General features: G+C 46.3%; 3 protein-coding genes across 4 annotated transcripts; 1 reads left to right on the forward strand and 2 right to left on the reverse strand.

Moving 5' to 3' along the window:
* Positions 1–217: 217 nt before the first annotated feature.
* On the reverse strand, positions 218–3895 carry TRAPPC4 (trafficking protein particle complex 4). Its single transcript, XM_027563542.1, has 5 exons — positions 3374–3895; positions 3019–3193; positions 1596–1699; positions 840–966; positions 218–562 (listed from the first exon to the last, which is right to left on the reverse strand). The coding sequence occupies exons 1-5, from the start codon at positions 3546–3548 to the stop codon at positions 484–486; spliced, it is 660 nt and encodes a 219-aa protein (XP_027419343.1). The 5' UTR covers positions 3549–3895; the 3' UTR covers positions 218–483.
* RPS25 (ribosomal protein S25) lies at positions 3644–5720 on the forward strand. Its single transcript, XM_027563543.1, has 5 exons — positions 3644–4062; positions 4299–4394; positions 4931–5114; positions 5471–5569; positions 5670–5720. Exons 1-4 carry the CDS (start codon positions 4060–4062, stop codon positions 5563–5565), a joined length of 378 nt encoding a protein of 125 aa, XP_027419344.1. The 5' UTR covers positions 3644–4059; the 3' UTR covers positions 5566–5569; positions 5670–5720.
* Positions 5683–13731, reverse strand: CCDC84 (coiled-coil domain containing 84). Of its 2 annotated transcripts, XM_027563540.1 has the most exons (12): positions 13541–13731; positions 13236–13399; positions 12725–12823; positions 10075–10141; positions 9937–9999; positions 9561–9625; positions 9301–9406; positions 8171–8201; positions 7534–7614; positions 6189–6278; positions 5979–6111; positions 5683–5892 (listed from the first exon to the last, which is right to left on the reverse strand). In XM_027563540.1, the coding sequence occupies exons 1-12, from the start codon at positions 13658–13660 to the stop codon at positions 5817–5819; spliced, it is 1095 nt and encodes a 364-aa protein (XP_027419341.1). In that variant the 5' UTR covers positions 13661–13731; the 3' UTR covers positions 5683–5816. The 2 variants fall into 2 exon arrangements, with proteins under 2 accessions (XP_027419341.1, XP_027419342.1); XM_027563541.1 differs by lacking the exon at positions 7534–7614 and having other exon boundaries at positions 13541–13730.
* Between the last annotated feature and the right edge of the window lie 3661 nt (positions 13732–17392).

The following is a 17392-nucleotide window of genomic DNA, read 5'->3' on the forward strand; positions in this document are numbered from 1 at the left end:
TGTTCCATCGTTTTCATTATCATCACTACACCACCCAGGAAGTCAGTGGCAATCCAAGACTCCGGCTTCAAAGTCCCATGTTCATTCATTCACTTAATATATATTTGTTTTGTTTTCTACTGGAACACAGTATCTCAGCTTCCTTGAATTCCCTTATCATTCCTGTTTCCCCTTCTGAGGCTTTCTCCCCCAAACCAGCAATTAGGATAGCAAACACTGAGCTCAAAGGAATGTTTATTACAACATTTATGGGCCTACCTCCTATAAATAATTTGTATAGAGTTGGGAAGTAGGACCATGATAGATATAGGAGGAAAGAGAGAATGGTATTAAGGCTCGGGATCAGAACATGTCATCAGGCTCAGCATCCTCCCATTTTCAAGTGCAATAACAATGCTGCCAGGATCTCCATCAAAGTGGAAACCGCAGGATTCCTGCTGTAGGATCTGTTAAGAATTTGGTGGGGTCCACTGCAGGTTCAGCCTAAGACCCAGGTCCAAAGGTTCCAGCCTTCTCTGCCACCTCCAGGGCTAACTTCAGGTTCTGGTCAAACAGTTCACACCTACGCCAGGCCCAGGAGGCACAAGTAAGGACAAAGTGTTAGGCCTGGCTCTCTCCCCGCCGTGGGTACAGAGGCACAGCCAGTGGAAACTCTGCTTGAAGGCCATGAACCTCAAGGAAAGTCCTTGCTTTCTCAAAGAATAAGTAAGTGAAAGGCTAGTTACTTTTGTTTTATTTAAAAATAATTCTATTACACTTCAAAATGACACTGGGGAAGAAAATACAGGGAAAGGAAACAAGGAGGCTTTGACCAGAATCTACAGACTGGGACGGCTTACCTGATGGGCATTTCCAGGGAGTAAAATGGATTCTTCAGGGCAAAATCTGAATAAATCTCATAAATTTTTCGGAGAAGAGAATCTATCCCAGCCTGTCTAGGATCCGCCAGCACCACAAACTTTATCCCTGGAGAGGGACCATGAATGATTACCAAAGGGTAGAGAATCAGCAAATAATATTGTCCTGTTTGTACAGCACTGTATATGCTCATTTTTATTTTATCCTTATTGCCCCATAAAACATGAAAAGCAAGCCTTTGAATCTACAGGTGAGAGCAGAGAAGTGAAATGACTTTATAGCACCACCCAGCTGATTGAGTGACTAGGCTTTGGGTTCTAGCTCTGTCGCTTACTTCTGGCCTGGGTGCCCCTCAGCAGAAAGCGCCAGGCAGGGAACAAACTCAGGCAGTTTTCAGTGCTCTGCCTTCACGAAGTGAGGACATGCCACTCAGGATCCAAAGGCCATTTCAACTGGCATTCCAGTTTCATTTTGGAACAACACTTACACCTTCCAAAATGTGTGCAACTTGAGAGAACACTAAGGTGAGTTTATCTGCGCACAGGATAACGAGGGCTGAGCATGGACAAAACTGCCGTCAAGATTAAATATTGGCTTTAGATTCACAAAACAAATAACTGTGCACTTGTCCCAGAAAAGGCTAACCACCACCCCCTTGCTTACCAGAGCCAACTTTGGTCAATGCCTTCCTCCAACCAGACCCATCGCATGTCTCTGACCTGTTTGGAAGCGCGTACCTGTCAGTGTCTGGAAGCAGTGCAGTTTGAATGTATCTGTCTCCAGCATCTCAATGCCTGAGCTGCCCTGTTCAGGAGACAGCTGGGAGCCGATTGCGAACAGCCTATTTGCAAGAAAGGCAAAGTTGGGAATGTACCTCATCGCTATACGGGAGGAGTGCTTTTCAAACTTTTCCACCGAGGTGACCCTTATCTTCTGAACACTTAAATTACAACTTGAAATAGAAACAGCAGTATCAAAATTTCCTAAGAATCCATTTGAATTCTGCATGTATTTTACATTCATACTTTGCTACAAAACATAATACATTGAAAACTTTGGGTAAAATTAACACTCGGATTACGTGCCATGTTTACCCACCAGCTGACTATGCATATCCAACCCATCTTATAATACAACTGACAGCAGAAAAGGATCTTGAAGATCATTTAATCACCTTACTTTAAAGATGAACATATTAAAACTCAGGAAAGAGAAGGTGACTTAGGCAAACAAAATCACACCACTGCCAGCATTACCTAAAGCCTAGTCATACTGGATCAATTCTTTTCATGACACAGAACTGATGATTTAGGAGGAGGCAGAGAAGGCTGATGGGACCCTACACTCACACCAAGAACAGAAGACACTGGAGGTGGACAACTTGCCCCAAATCCTTGACACGACTTGTACGATCATTTATATTTTCTTGACTTCATGAACCTTGGCATACAAATCAAATGTTTTTCTATCGTGGGCATGATCCTATGCTAGTTTCAGAAATCAACCCAACTGTTGGGTTTGTGACCAATTACCTATGTCTAGTAGTTCTGGGTTACCTTAGTGGATTTCTCCCCTCAAATGCTCTAACTGGCTGGCCCTGAGAAAATTTACTTTACAAAAAATTTTAGTTATGTTCAGGTCACTCTTGGTATGACTAGATGGACTCCACTCACCTGGCCAATTGATAAGGACTGCTCTGACCCCAGTCATAAATATGAATTTTCTTCTATTACTCAAGCTCAATCAGAAAAACAAGCAAAGGTTTAGCCAAGGAATAAAATCTCCCACAATTATGGAATGGATTTATGTAGATGGGGCGTTTCTGGTGGCTCAAATAAATGGTAAAGAATCCCTCTGCAATGCAGGAGACCCAGGTTCCATCCCTGGGTAGGGAAGATCCCCTGGAGAAGAGAATAGCTACCCATTCCAGTATTCTTGTCTAGAGAACTCCATGGACAGAGGAGTCTGGTGGGCTACAGTCCATGGCGGGTGGGGGGGCGGGTCACAAAGCGTGGGACACAGCTGAGGGACTGTGTTACTTTTTTAGAGAAAGGTAAGCACCGCCAGTCAGCAAGTCTCTGAGCGCAGAATTACACTAATCCAGTCAGCCTATGAGCCAAGAGTAGACAGACAGAATCTAGGAAGAGTTGTGGGACTTACGAGTGGAACATCGAGGCCAGCATGAGCTTCTCATTGGAGGTGAGGCGAGGGCGGCCGAATCGAATGGACACCGGGTAGTTAGCAGGGTTGCCCAGGTACTCCAGCACCTCTTTCCCATCGGCCGTATACTTGCCATTCACGTCCACACCATTGATAGCCAGCACTGCGTGGCCCACTGCAATGGCGAAGCTAACCGTCAACCAAGCCCGACTGCGGATCCCGCCAACGGTACAAATTACCCGGGCCCCAACTTCATCCGCTCCCTCGCCCAGAGATAGCGGCCCACCAAGGCAGCACCTGGCCCGCCTCCCCACCCCCCCACAACCCCGCGCCCCGGGATCGAGCCTTAACCCACCCCGGATGCCGTCTCGCTGGCCGAAAGCTACCAGCACACGCTCGTCGTGCAGCTTAAGTAGCAGATCCAACGGGTAACTGAAAGTTTTCTCAGCCTCGGCCCGTGGGGCGTAGCTGTCCAACTGGTAAATAAGGCCGCCAGCTTTGTTCACCACATAAACACTGAAAATCGCCATAGCTGCCGCCGAGGCTGCCGGACTAGGATACGCCTCTTCCTCCCGACCCCGCCCCGGACGCGCAGCACGGGGCCCGCCCTCGGCGCTCCAGGCCTCGCTTCCCTTCCCAGGCCCGCGGGGCCCGCTGAGGCGCTTGAGCACTTGGAGCACGCCTGGGTGTCACTAACACAGGGACTTTAGTTTCCGGGACCTATAAAATTGTTCTCCTTTCCTTTTTACCGGATCTTAGCGCCAGGAAAGTATAAAATATAACCTCTCAACTGGCTGCAAAATCGAAAAGCCAGGGATAACGCCGAGAGTGTGACGTTCTGGAGGCGGACCCTACTTCCGGCAGCCAGTTCCGGTCTGAGCCCGACCTGCTTCTCCGAACTTCCTGTGCGTGGCTCCGCCCCTTGTCCCGGAAGCAATCGCTGCGGCCGGAGGTTTCTGGGCTTGCTCGCAGGGCGCATTTCCTTTTTGTCCGACATCTTAGCGAGGCTGCAGTGGCTGCAGCTGCTCTCCGGGCTTCGCTATGGTGAGCTTGGGGTAGGGGAAGCTGGCGTGGTTCTGGGAGCGGGCGGTGCCGGCGCGCGTTTGGGGCAGCATCGGAGGAGGGCTTACATAACTGTCGGGCCACGTGTGAAGATGGGAGGGCTGTAGCTTGCCCCATGTGCTCCGGTAGTGGAGTCTAGGCAGGGTGGGGGGCGAAGGAGTAGCGGGAGCGTGGAGGGCTGCCTGTGACCTGGCCGCATTCCGGTTTTTCTCCTACAGCCGCCCAAGGACGACAAGAAGAAGAAAGATGCCGGAAAGTCGGCCAAGAAAGACAAAGATCCAGTGAACAAATCTGGGGGCAAGGCCAAAAAGAAGGTAGGAGTAAAGCTCCTCAAACGGTGAGGGATGTTGGGGACGTCTAGTCTCATTTCCGTATACTGTAGCAAATGGCTTGTAAGGTTGTGGGGTTTAGAGTCAGGTTAATAAGAGTTTATACTCACATCACCGTTTTGGTTTTGACTCTCATAAAGAACGGGGGTGTATATGCTACTCGGAAATGACAAAGTGTATACTGAGCTACTTTAATTGGGCTAGTGGGGCTCAGCCAATATCCGAAAGCCTCAAAGATAGTTTATTTTCCCACCAACGTAGTGTCTCCAACGCCTTCAGCAGTAACCAAAGTCTCTTTTACTTTGAACTTGGCTCTATAGTTATTTCAACCTTAATTTGCTGAGTGTTGCAGATTCTGAATTTTATAGGTTTCTGCAGCCAAGGGACAGACCCACTCTTGTATAGCTGTGCAACCGTGTAACAGTTCTTTGAGTCAGGTTGTTCCGGAGAAGGGAAATACTGGTTCTTTGGAGAGCACTGATTTTTTTTTTTTTTTTTTTTTTACTTTTTTTGGTGAGCAGAAGTGGTCCAAAGGCAAAGTTCGGGACAAACTCAATAATCTAGTCTTGTTTGACAAAGCAACATATGACAAACTCTGTAAAGAAGTTCCCAACTATAAGCTTATAACTCCAGCTGTCGTCTCTGAGAGACTGAAGATTCGTGGTTCCCTGGCCAGAGCAGCCCTTCAGGAACTCCTTAGTAAAGGTGAGAGGAGAGTGTGTTGTACTGGCTTGTATGCTTTTTGCACCTTAGTTTGGGCTGACCATGTTAGCCATTTTAAATGCAGTAGGTTAGAAGTTAGCAATACAATTCTAGCATGTAATCTAGACTATTGGTAGTGCCTAACAGTGGAAACAGTGATTTTCAGATTACAGTCAAGTGTTGTGAGGGTAGCCATCCCAAGAGCAGGTAATGAGTCCCTTCTTTTTAAGGGGTGAGTCCGATTAGATTATCAGCAAGAAATGTAGGCATGTCTCCTAAAGTCATGCTTAAATTGAGCATTTTTAGTTTGTTGAGTTTTTATAGTACTTTTGTGTGAAAATTTTGTCCTTTCTTCCTAGGACTTATTAAATTGGTTTCAAAGCACAGAGCTCAAGTGATTTACACCAGAAACACCAAGGGTGGAGATGCCCCAGCTGCTGGTGAAGATGCATGAACAGGTGAGCTGGTGAAGATTCGTGAACCTGGGGCTCCTATACGAAGTACACATCCCCTTCACAAGGGTCTGTCATTCTGATTTGATTTTCTTTTTTTAAACAGGTCCCACCAGCTGTACATTTTGAAAAATAAAACTTTATTACATCAAATAAGTGGGTTTGTCTGGTTCCTAAGAAAGGTAGTTATAGGATAATAGCATATAACAGATTTGTTGCCTTGGCTTTGAACTTTATGGTGGTTGGAAATACATCAGGAAGCCATTAGCGTTTTTCCTTTATGTGACTGCTGTTTGTTTCTTGCTGCAGCTTCAGTTTTGAATTGATGCCTGAAAAGAAATGAAAGGTTAGCAGCACAAAGAGTGAAATCTCCACATGGGGGGAGCAGGTTGAGGTCCTGACACTGGGCTGGTACCTGGATTGCCAGCGGCGTCCATTATTCCAGACCCGGCCAAAAGAGGGCAGCCAGCCGGCACTGGTGCTGGAGCTGTGGTCAAAGTTGGCCCCAACTCTGTCTGGTGGGAGTTTCTTCAGTTTCTGTTTTTCCTCTACAATGAGCAGTTTTATTTGAGTAGGAAGACTTACAGAGTAGGAAGCCTCCATCACCATTCCTGTATTAACTTACTTTCTTTAAGAAACTCTTCATAGGAGGGTCCTATTTGTTGGTTCCCAGAGCTACAGTCCTCATCTTGGACCATCCAGGGAGGTGTGGCACCTGGAAAAGGAAGACCTTTTAAGCAGAAATGAAAACACTTGAGTTATGGACCATGGGAATTAGAGGGGCTTCAGCTTATTGGAGAAGGAAATGGCAACCCACTCGTGTTCTTGCCTGGAGAATCCCAGGGACGGGGGAGCCTGGTGGGCTGCCATCTCGGGTCGCACAGAGTCAGACACGACTGAAGCAACTGAGCAGCAGCAGCAAGCTTATTGGAGGCATGACATAAACAAACCACACATTTAAAGTGTAGAATTTGAAATGTTTGGGGTAAAATCACACCGGGTATCCTTGTGCCCCTTTAAATTATTTTTTAGCACACCTCCTTTATACCCCTTTCCCAGGCCCAGGCAACCACTGATGTGTGTTCTGTTGCTATAGATTAGTTTGCCTCTTCTATAATTTTGCATAAATGGAATATAATGTGCACTCTTGTCTACCTTTTAGCAGTTATTCTGAGATTGTGTGTTGCAGGTATCAGTCATTCCTTCCTTGTTGAGTATCCTTTGAATTGTTCAGATTTGTTGGGGCACATTTAGATTTTTTCAACTTTTAAAGAAACTGCTAAACTCTTCCCAAGTAGTTATGCCATTTTGCATTCTCATCAGCAGTCTATGAGAGTTCTGCTGCTCGGTTGCTTCAGTCGTGTCTGACTCTGTGCGACCCCAGAGACGGCAGCCCACCAGGCTCCCCCGTCCCTGGGATTCTCCAAGCAAGAACACTGGAGTGGGTTGCCATTTCCTTCTCCAATGCATGAAAGTGAAAGTGAAGTCGCTCAGGTGTGTCTGACTCATCGAAACCCCATGGACTGCAGCCTACCAGGCTCCTCCATCCATGGGATTTTCCAGGCAAGAGTACTGGAGTGGGGTGCCATTGCCTTCTCTGAAGAGTTCTGCATACATACATTTTTTTTTTTTTGCTGTGTGACATGGTCAACTCATTCCTTGTCCAGGGATCAAACCCACACCCCGTGCATTGAGTGCAGACCCTTAACCACTGAAGCACCAGATAAGTCCATAGTTATAGCTGTTTTGATGACCAACTTTTTATATGCCTTTATTGAGTTTTGTGCTATGCTTAAGTTGCTTGAGTTGTGTCTGACTCTGGACTGTAGCCCACTGGGCTCCTCTGTCCCTGGGGTTTTCCAGGCAAGAATACTGGAGTGAGCTGCCATGACCCTTGCAGGGGATCTTCCCAACCCAGGGATCAAACCCATCCCTCTTCAGTCTCCTGCCCTGGCACACAGGTTCTTTACCAGTAGTGCCGCCTGGGAAGCCTGCTGAGTTTTGAGAGGTCTTCATATATTGAAGATACAGGTTCTTCATCAGATGCTTTTCTTTTTTTGAAAAACATGTTTATTAAGCTAAAGTTTTGCAGTGTTTTTCAGGCAAAATATTTTTTCCCTTAGTTGAAACACAAAGAGGCTGTCTGGCTGTGGCAGGTCTAATGCTATGGTGGGCATTATGTAAGGCACAGAGACTCTGACCCTCAACTGCAAGTAATTTCAGATATTAAATACAGTTCCCTGTGCTATACAGTAGGACCCTATTTAGTTGATACCCTTATTTTGTCTCCACAACTGCATGCATTCTTGCTATAAAAGAATTATAGTTCTTGTTTCTCTTTAATATAAAAATATTAAGTATTATTTTAAGAAATACAGAGGTTGAACAAAAACCCATCTAAGAATTACCATGTCCCAACATTTACTAACTTTAAAACACCTTAAATATGAAAGTAAGAAAATCTGGTAAACAGGTAAACGTATGTTTGTTACTTTTCTGAGTTAGATGCATTTGACATATGTGTCGGGTACCCTCCTACCAGTCAAAGACCTACAACTCAAAAAGAAAAACCTCTTACAGTTTGAGAAACATTGCCATGGGCCTTACCTGAGTGTATGTTACCGATTCCTGGTGTATCCTGTAGTGGAAAATGGGGGGAAAATTATAAGAAAGCCAAGAGATGATAAGGATACTCAGCCTAGAGGAAGAAATTGTACAGGAGGTGGATGGAACCACTGCCACAATGCTGATGCTGCGCTGGGTTTATGTTAAACCTCACAGAGCATAGGAAATCACTGAAGGACAGTCTCGTCCCCACCAGACTCAAGGGCTCAGGCTGGAGATGTCCCAAAATAAAGTGCTACTACATGGTAGGTAAACAAAACCCCTTCCTCACAGAGCGTACATATTACTGGGGAAGAGAACTAAGTATGAATTACACAAATTACATTCACAGCTTTTTACATGGTATGACATACATTTATAAGTTTTCCATGAAAAAGTGACAGCTGAAGGGGAAGGTATGGGTAAGTAGAGGAGGGAAGGAAGACATGTCATTTAAGACAGTGGGAGGGAAGTTAAAAGGGAGGGGACATAGTTATGGCTGACTCACAATGTATGGCAGGAATTGTAAAGCAATTATCCCCCAGTTTAAAAAAAATAGCAAATAGATGTTCAAAAGTAAAGAGCATAGCAGGAGGCTGGAGGATAGGATGTAAGATAGCAGGTGATGAGGTTATTTCTCGTGTTTGGCACAAGATTGCAGGAGGAGTAGAGATTGTTCCAAGGTGAAATAGAGGCCAAATTCAGGAGACAAGGCATACACACTGAGCAAATCAGAGAGATGAAAAAAAGGAGGTGGGCATACTCATTGAGGGAATGTGAGAGATGAAAAAAAGGTGATAATCTGTCTACAGTTACTAGAAAGGAGTGGTGGGGGTTAGGTGCCTGTGGGTATCTGTAAGTGTCCCTGTGTTGAGCTGGAACTGGATTCTGCACGGGATGATTTGGGAGTTGGCGCTCCTATGTGACAGTGGGGGTCGTGTGGATACCATGGAGGCTGAGGAATGAGCACATGATGCTGTGGAACAGGGCAGCAAGAGGGAAAAGCCTGCAAACACAGGAATGGTCAGAATACACAGAAAAGCCAGGGGAGGGGTGGCTGGGGTTAAAAAAAAAAAAGGGGGGGGAGATGGGTGTCCTGGAACCGAGGGGGTATTAGCCCTTTCCCATTGTACCTGATGGCCAATGAATGTCAGAGGCTGTCCTGTCTCCATCCAGTCAAGCTCTGGGGCTGGAGGCAGGTCCAAGTATGAGGGCTGCTGTGAGGTGGAGGCTACTTGGCTGAAAAAGACAAACCGGAGCCAGGCTGGCAGACAAGGTCCTTTAGCCATGAGGACAGCAAGAATGAGATTTGTTTCCCTGTCCTGATCACAGTTACAGAACGTTCTAAGAGGTATCAGAATGTCCAATAAGAGGTTTCCTAACAGTCTTTTACCTGTTTGTCCCTTTCCGGCTTCCAGGTGCTGAAGAGCCCTCTTCTGGGTCTGGCACTGTCTGAGGCTGAGTTTGATTCAGGAAAAATAAATGTGTCTAGAATGCTTAAGAATTTGCCTAGGCCATGCTCCCCACCTCCATAAGTAAACAAATTGAGGATACTGCCCCATCTGGCAACCTCCCTCCCTCCCAGCCATGCCCACATTTTCTCCACTGATAAGGCCTGCCCCCTGGTGGGCAGGGAAGGGAATTCAAGACAAGCAGATGGAGTCCATGAATTTTTCATCAGAAGAGCTGGTAGGTTGAAATGCTGGACCTGGGAGAACCAGGAATCAGTGGATTTGGATACTGCTCTGGCTCCTCCGAGGGAAACCAACCTCTAAGACAGACCGAACCATCTCCTGCCGGCTTTGCTCCACCTCTCGGATCTGAGCTGCCATCTGTGGGAGAGGGGTGACTTAGGCAGGTACCAGAAGGTGGGGCTGGGTCCTTCAGAGGCCTTTCCTTTAACTCACCTCTTTAATCACTTCATCTTCTTTTTCCTCATAGGAATCCAGACTTTTCACCATGGATTTCTTGAATCTAAAAAGGAAAGGGGCAAGTCACCCCAGAATCCCAGTCCCTGCCAGTTGTGAAAAGATCCTCAGTAGATCCTTTTTCTCTGGATTCTGAATAGTGTCAGGCTCCCAGAAACCAAATCTCAGTAGTACAATGAACACCCATGTACCTCTCACCCAGATTCACTGTTAACATTCTGCCATACTGGCTCTAGTTCTCTTTTCCTTTCTCCCAAGAACATGAGACTTAATTCTAAATTTTTCAGTATGCATTTCCTGGGAAAAGGAACAGCCTATGAAACCATTACCATACTTAAAAAAATCAATTAGCCTTTCTGATGTCCAAATTGTCCCATATCTGGCACAATATATTTGCAGTAGTTTTTATCCTATAATACACACAAAAGTATCTGAATAATATCAGTACTACTATCAACAAGACTACTAAGCAAAGCTCAAGATTTCTTTGCAGTTCTTTAGTCCTTGGAAAATAGATTTTTGTTTTCAAATGTTACTTGAATTCTGGGCTTCCCTGGTGGTCCAGTGGTTAAGAATCCATCTTGTAATGCAGGAGACACCAGTTCAATCCCTGGTCCTGGAAGATCCCATATGATGCGAGCCAACTAAGCTCGTGCCCTGCAACTACTGAACCAGCACTGTGGAGCCTGTAAGCTGCAACAAGAGAGTACCCCCCACTCCACAACTAGAGAAAGCACACACTCAGCAACCAAGACCCAGAGCAGCCAAAAAAAAAATTTTTTTTAAAGATGTTACTTAAATTCTTATTCTTTTGTCATTGTTATCAATTTAAGTTATATGATGATTTGTCTTTGCCTAATTTTAATATGTAAAACATTTATATAGGGGAATGGCTCTACCATGGTGCCCTGGCAATCCTTACAGGCAAAGCCTTGAACTGCAGCTTGTCAAAGTCTTGGCAGAAGGTCTGCATGATCCTCCCGGAACACAAGAGGACAGGAGGTCTGAAAGGAACTGCTAGGAAGCCATCTCCCATTCGTCTCATTGCTCACAGGAGGCCATTACGAAACAGCTTTTCATTAACTCCCAGTTCTGATGGTGTATGGGGCTTTCTGCTCTCAGATTAGAGCTGCAGATATAAACCCTGGAGCTGCAGTCTAGTCTTGGCTCCCCAACAACAGTATCCCACAGTTCATGCTACAGTCACCCAGCCCTATTTGTATCACTATGGTTCTTTTTGGGGTGTGGGACAACCTGGGAAGCTGGCACTCTGGGCTTACTCTTTTCACTGCCTATGTAAATAATAAGCTGCCTGAATCTAAAAGTGGCTCATCTGTATCTTTACGGGTCAAATTAGTCAAGCCTGGCCTGGCCCTGTCTTGTGTGAGCTTGAAATTTATACAGTTTAAAAATCAAAACTATATTTAAATAAAAAGTTCAGAGAGTCCATCCATATAATTCTCAATTATAACCTTTCTGCTAACTACCCTTTATTCATCCACCAAAAATTCTATAGAGCTGGGTCAGGCTGTGACAAGTAAGTGGCCTGTTTCTTTTTTTAATTTTTAAAAAATTTTGATGTGGACCACTTTTTTTTAAAGTCTTTAATTTGTTACAATATTGTTTCTGTTTTGGCCGCAAAGCATGTGAGATCTTAGCTCCCAACCAGGGATCGATGGGAACCCCCTGCATTGGAATGCAGTCTTAACCACTGAACCACCAGGGGCGTCCCTGGCCTCAGTTTCTTATCTCCTCCCGGTCTGAACAGGGAAGACAAGGTGATGGCATTTAAGTACTTCTTAATTCCTCATTATTCTCCGCTCTGAGTAGAAAGGAATGATAAACACTATGTATTTTCTTAACTCTGGCTTTGGGATCCCCTTGGGTTCCACTCTCCATAATCTCAATACAGTCCCAATTAAAGAGGTGATGTGAGGCTGCATGAGTCCTCTTTGTGAGGCAGTCACAACTCACCCCCTCTGTGCTGCCAAGCTTCCTACACTCCAGGTAGTTGGGGCCTTCCAAGGCCAGTTAAAACTATTAAAAGTGGGTACTGGTTGAGCATCAGATTTTTGCACTCTATAAAAAGCATCTTTTATTTCTAAAGAAACTTAGTAGTCTGTCACATATTTAAATAGTTGACTGTGGTCAGCTTTTATTATATACTTCTCTATTTGCTAGAGAAGAGAAGACAGAAGTCGCTCAGTCGTGTCCGACTCTTTGCGATCCCATGGACTGTAGCCCACCAGGCTCCTCAGTCCATGGGATTTTCTAGGCATGAATACTGGAGTGGGTTGCCATTTCCTTCTCCAGGGGATCTTCCCGACCCAGGGATCAAACCCGGGTCTCCCGCATTGTAGGCAGACGCTTTGCCATCCAAGCTACCAGGGAAGCCTCTCTTACTTGCTAAATACATTGTAAATCCCACCCCACCAACTAGATTATAAACCTTTCAAGGACTTTGTCATATTTCATTTGTGTTCAACATGGTGCCTAGAATAATGAGTGCTACAAAGACAATGGACACTAATGAAGTCCTTTCTAAAGTGTCCAATTAGTAGAGGAAGCTCCTGACACAGATGCAAAGAATCCACACTCTGCTACCTCATCATGTGAAGGAATGACTTACCGTGCAAAGTCCTGGGGGGAGATCAAAAACTTCTCTTTCATCTGGAACTCAGCCTTGTTTTCCCACCAGAATTTGTTGGTTGCTTTCTTGTGCTCTGGACTGAGAATGGAAAGGACAAGTAATCTCAATGATAGATTACAGAATATTACATGGCATTTGATAAATAATGCAAACTGACACCTGGGTCTCCGGGCAAGGCTGAGAGAATACTAACAGTAGTTTCCTCAAGATCTCCAGTTTCCCCCTTCCAATAAAAATGTGACAATCTGACAGGAAGTGATGGGAAGAAACCTTGATTGAGCCAGTTGTCCAGTCAAGGCCACCCCAGCACTGGGACCACTGGGACCATAAGGCCGCTACCCCTCGGGTTGGCCATGCCTACCAGATGACTGAATCATCCAATCTGATCAAATCACAAAAACGTTCTTCCTCTCACCCACCCTAGAGCCTCCCTCCATTCATTTATAGATTAACATAAACAATACTGTATGCGGTTCCGGCCGGCGCTTACCTGGCCAGATGCCCCAGCAGCCCCCCGTGCAGAACGGTCAGGTTTCCATGGCTCAGGTGTTTCCGCACCTCACAGCCGCAGCACAGGCACCAGCACCATCGCTCGTGCTCGGGCACGTAACGCTCCACCTGAGCGGCGCGGACGGCCTTGCGGGCGGCCTCCACCTGCGGCGGAGAGGATGCCAAGGCGCACAGGCTAAGTAGGACGCCGGCAGGATCCGCAGATCCCACCCCTCGGGCCTTCACAGCCGCGCCCGCAGCCCCGCCCCAGGCCGTCCATGGTCCCCTCCAGCCTCCCGTCCGTACCTGCGGCAGGAGCCGCTCCAAAGCCACCTTCAGCTGCCGCTGGTGCTTGCGACTGTAGACGTGCCCGCGACCGCAGAAGAAAGTCTGGCGGCAAAGAGGACAACGCTGCGCCGGCGCCATCTGCCTAGGACTGGGAAGCCGCGACGCAAAGCTTCTCCTTCGCGGCCCCGTGACCTCTGACCTCTGGGGGCGGGAGAACTCCGAGGCCCCGCGGCCCCCAGCGGCTGGTAGGCGCCACTGCAAGTCCTTTCGCTGCTGCGCACGTTTTTCTCCCGGCTCCTCCCTGTGCGCAAACCCAACCAGTCACGAGCATTGCCAAATGCTGTCTGGCTGGGAAAGGTGAAAGGAAAGAGCGCCTGCAATAGTTAAGGGAGACCCCAAACGTATCGGGAACACTGACAAGGACCCGTACAATGTAACAAATCGTAACTCGTGTTTATAGGGTGCTCAGTATGTGTCCAGAACTTGACACGTACTCTGTGATCACTATAACTCTATGTGCGTGCGTGCTGAAGTAGCTTCAGTCGTGTCCGACTTTTGTGATCCCAAGGAGTGTAGCCCACCAGGCTCCTCTGTCCATGGAATTTCCCAGGCAAGAAAACTGGCGTGGGTTACCATTCCCTTCTCCAGGGTATCTTCCTGACACAGGGGTCGAACCCGGGTCTTCCTCATTGCCGGCAGATTCTTTACCTCTTGGTGACCTCTTTACCACAGTGACCTCTTGGGAGCACAAGGCGGATGGCCTAATCTCAGACCTAGTCACTCACACCCATGCCCCGACAGGGGCGATCTGAATGCTGCCCCTGTAAAGCTGTAAAGGGAAAGCTATAAGGGGTTCAGAATCATTGCTGACATCTTTAATCTATAAACGTGCTAAACTAGTGGAACTTTATTCTTTACAAGCCACTCACTTCTCCTAGAGTCAACAGCCTTCCTGTCTGTCTAGCTCCCTTAAGAACTCATAGGGTTGAAATCCCCAGACTGTGATTGTGATCTGCACCCTAGAGCTCCCTCCAAAATATCTGGGGCCTGGCCCAGACTCTACTTGTAGGACTTGCAAACAGAGCTGTCACAGGGTCTGCAGCTTCCCTGACTGTGTGTTACCTGTACTGGTGCATTAACCTGGATGGGTTACAATGTCTGAGTGTATACAGTCAACCCTACATAATTCAGACCCAGGAAGTAGGCAGACTCCCCTTCAGAGCTTGACTTCCTGTTGGAGCTTCCCCTTAGACTCAGGCCTTCACTAGATGTGATCCATTTTGGTGACCCTTGCTGTTCTTAATTCCTTGACTTCTCATCACTCCCCTGGCAGGGGTGATCCCGGACTTTTTTCACCAAAAACTGCACCTTCTCTGACTTCAAACTCTGAAGTTCTTCTCTGACCACCATCTTCCATCCTCCCTTGTGGCGCTACCTTCCAGCTAGTCTTTAACTGCAGGAATGAATATAAGCACTCTTATCCATTCACTGAGAAAATTATTCAGCATTTGCTAGCTGCTAAATACTTTGCTTGTTTAAAGATTTTAAAATCTTTAAAGTGTGGCCTCCAGGTCAGCAGCATCAGCATCTGGGAACTTGTTAGAAATGCAAAGGCTTGGGCCCCACCCAAGACCTACTTAATTGGAAACTCTGGAGTAGGGCCCAGCAATCTGTGGTTTAATGAGCCCTTCAGGTGATTCTAATGCCCAGTCAAGAATTGCTGGTCTAGGACTTCCTTGATGATACAGTGGATAGGAATCTGCCTGCCATTGCAGGGGACATGGGTTTGATCCCTGGTCTGGAAGATTCCATATGCCTTGGAGCAACTAAGCCGGTGTGTCACAAGTACTGAGCCCACGTGCCAAGAGCCGGTGCTCCGCAGCAAAAGCAGCCACTGCAGTGAGAAGCCCATGTACCACAACTGCGGAGTAGCCCCGCTCACTGCAGCTAGAGGTCTGCATGCAGCAAGAAAGATCCAGCACAACCAAAAATAAATAATAATAAACAATAAAAACCTATCTCTGTTAAAAAAACAACAACAAAAGAATCACTGGTCTAGGTCTTAGGTCCTCTTGGCTTTGCTTTACCCACTGGAACCCAGAAATATTTTCACCACACTCTCATGGCAACCTATCACTTCTCTTGACTTACCAATACCTCTCATTCTGTCACACCCCAACCATCAAACCAGCTATCTCATCTGTCTCCATCATTTGTTCCAAAACTGCATTAGGTAGTCTACACCGTCTGCTTCAAATTCTAACTTCTCAGCCCTCTGCAGTTTGGCTTTTGAAACTGTTTCCCTAAAGTCCTCCACCACTATTTATTGGGCTGCCATTTGAACTAGATTGTGTGAAATGGAACTCACTGTCTTCCTCCTCAGATCATTCCGTTTTCATCCTCCCAGGAAATAATACCACCAAGTTAAAGCCTGGAGTTCTGGAGTGAGTTATCTTTGACACTCCTTTAGTCCCCACATCCACCCTGCACAAGTTGTCTTATTGGATTTCTGAGATGTTTAAAATCTGTTCTCCACCTTTTACACTCACAGAGCACACTTTATTTCAATTCCCTTCCTTTCTTGTTTTGATTCATGTAAAATCTTTCTGTCTGGTTCCCAAGTGTCTGGTGTACTTCACCTCCATTTATCCTCCAGACTCTGAAGGTAGTCTCTAAAATTACTTTCCTGATTAATTTTATGTCTAAATTGCCTTCAGGAAGTATCTAAGTTTTGCAGCAAAAATTTTACACTAAGTTTCCTAACCTCCTTCTCAGTCTTATACCCCACACTCCTCTCCCCTTCTCCAGGCAATATTCCTCCAGTTCCACAGCTTCTCTGCACTTTAGCATCTCCAGCCCTTGGTTCCCCAGCCTAGAATTTACTTCTTTCCAGCTCTGCCTGACAAATTCTATTACATATAATAGAACTATGAAACTGCTGTGAAATATGAACTAGAATGGAATTTCCGTAAGGCTGGTGATTTTGTCCGGAACACAGTAATATCTCAGTCTATTCATAAACTCTTGGATCAATTCATGATTGAATGAATGAAATGTCACCCCTTTTGTGAAGCCTACCAGAGTGGATCCTGCAGGATTAATTTTTCAATTCCAAGATCCTTTGCTCATCTTGTTGTCATTTTGTTCAATAGTCAGTTGAAAATCTAACAGTTGAAAGATCAAGTGTAGGGACTGTGTCTTGGTTGTGCCTGACTTGGTAGAACTAGCAGAAAGGGTCTTCAGTGCATGTTTGTCAAATTAAGTTAAAATCATCAAAACTCCAGGAACACTTGTGTTGACATGCCCATGGGGTGGTAATCTGTGCTGGGAAGAGCCTCAGAAACATGCAGCTAACAGCCTCCTAATTATGTTGCAGAAAGAGGGACCTATTCCAGGGCCTGAGAGTGGCCTCTTTACTCACATTCAGAAATGAACTGTCCAAGGAAATACACGTGCTGACAAAGCAAGAGACCTTATTGGGAAGGGACAGCTGGGCAGAGAGCAGGAGGGAAGGGAATCCAGAACTACTCTGCCGCCTGGCTCACAGTCCAGGGTTTTATGGTGCTAGTGCTAAGTTGCTTCATTCCTGTACAACTCTTCGCTACTCTGTAGCAATGGACTGTAGCCTGCCAGGTTCCTCTGTCCGTGGGATTCTCCAGGCAAAAATACTGGAGTGGGTTGCTATGCCCTCCTCCAGAGGATCTTCCTGACCCAGGGATTGAATCCACATCTCTTAAGTCTCCCGCATTGGCAGGTGGGTTTTTTTTTTTTTTTTTTACCACTAGCACTTATGGTCATAGAATTAATTTCCAGGTTGTCTCTGGCCAGTCATCTTGCTTGGCCCGTATTTGATCTCAGGGTCCTTTCTAG

This window comes from Bos indicus x Bos taurus, chromosome 15, assembly GCF_003369695.1.
Source record: "Bos indicus x Bos taurus breed Angus x Brahman F1 hybrid chromosome 15, Bos_hybrid_MaternalHap_v2.0, whole genome shotgun sequence".
Classification (NCBI taxonomy): Eukaryota; Metazoa; Chordata; class Mammalia; order Artiodactyla; family Bovidae; genus Bos; species Bos indicus x Bos taurus.

Coding starts and splice junctions, on each gene's coding strand:
- CCDC84 (XM_027563540.1), bottom strand. CDS start 13,660: ATGGCGCCGGCGCAGCGTTGTCCTCTTTGCCGCCAGACTTTCTTCTGC. Junction 10,142..12,724: donor TCCCCCCAGGACTTTGCACG/GTAAGTCATTCC, acceptor TTTCCTTTTTAG/ATTCAAGAAATCCATGGTGA. Junction 9,626..9,936: donor TGGTTCGGTCTGTCTTAGAG/GTTGGTTTCCCT, acceptor AATCAAACTCAG/CCTCAGACAGTGCCAGACCC.
- TRAPPC4 (XM_027563542.1), bottom strand. CDS start 3,548: ATGGCGATTTTCAGTGTTTATGTGGTGAACAAAGCTGGCGGCCTTATT. Junction 1,700..3,018: donor CTGGCCTCGATGTTCCACTC/GTAAGTCCCACA, acceptor TCTTGCAAATAG/GCTGTTCGCAATCGGCTCCC. Junction 563..839: donor TCCCTGGAAATGCCCATCAG/GTAAGCCGTCCC, acceptor GGCCTGGCGTAG/GTGTGAACTGTTTGACCAGA.
- RPS25 (XM_027563543.1), top strand. Junction 4,395..4,930: donor GGGGCAAGGCCAAAAAGAAG/GTAGGAGTAAAG, acceptor TTTGGTGAGCAG/AAGTGGTCCAAAGGCAAAGT. Junction 5,115..5,470: donor TCAGGAACTCCTTAGTAAAG/GTGAGAGGAGAG, acceptor CTTTCTTCCTAG/GACTTATTAAATTGGTTTCA.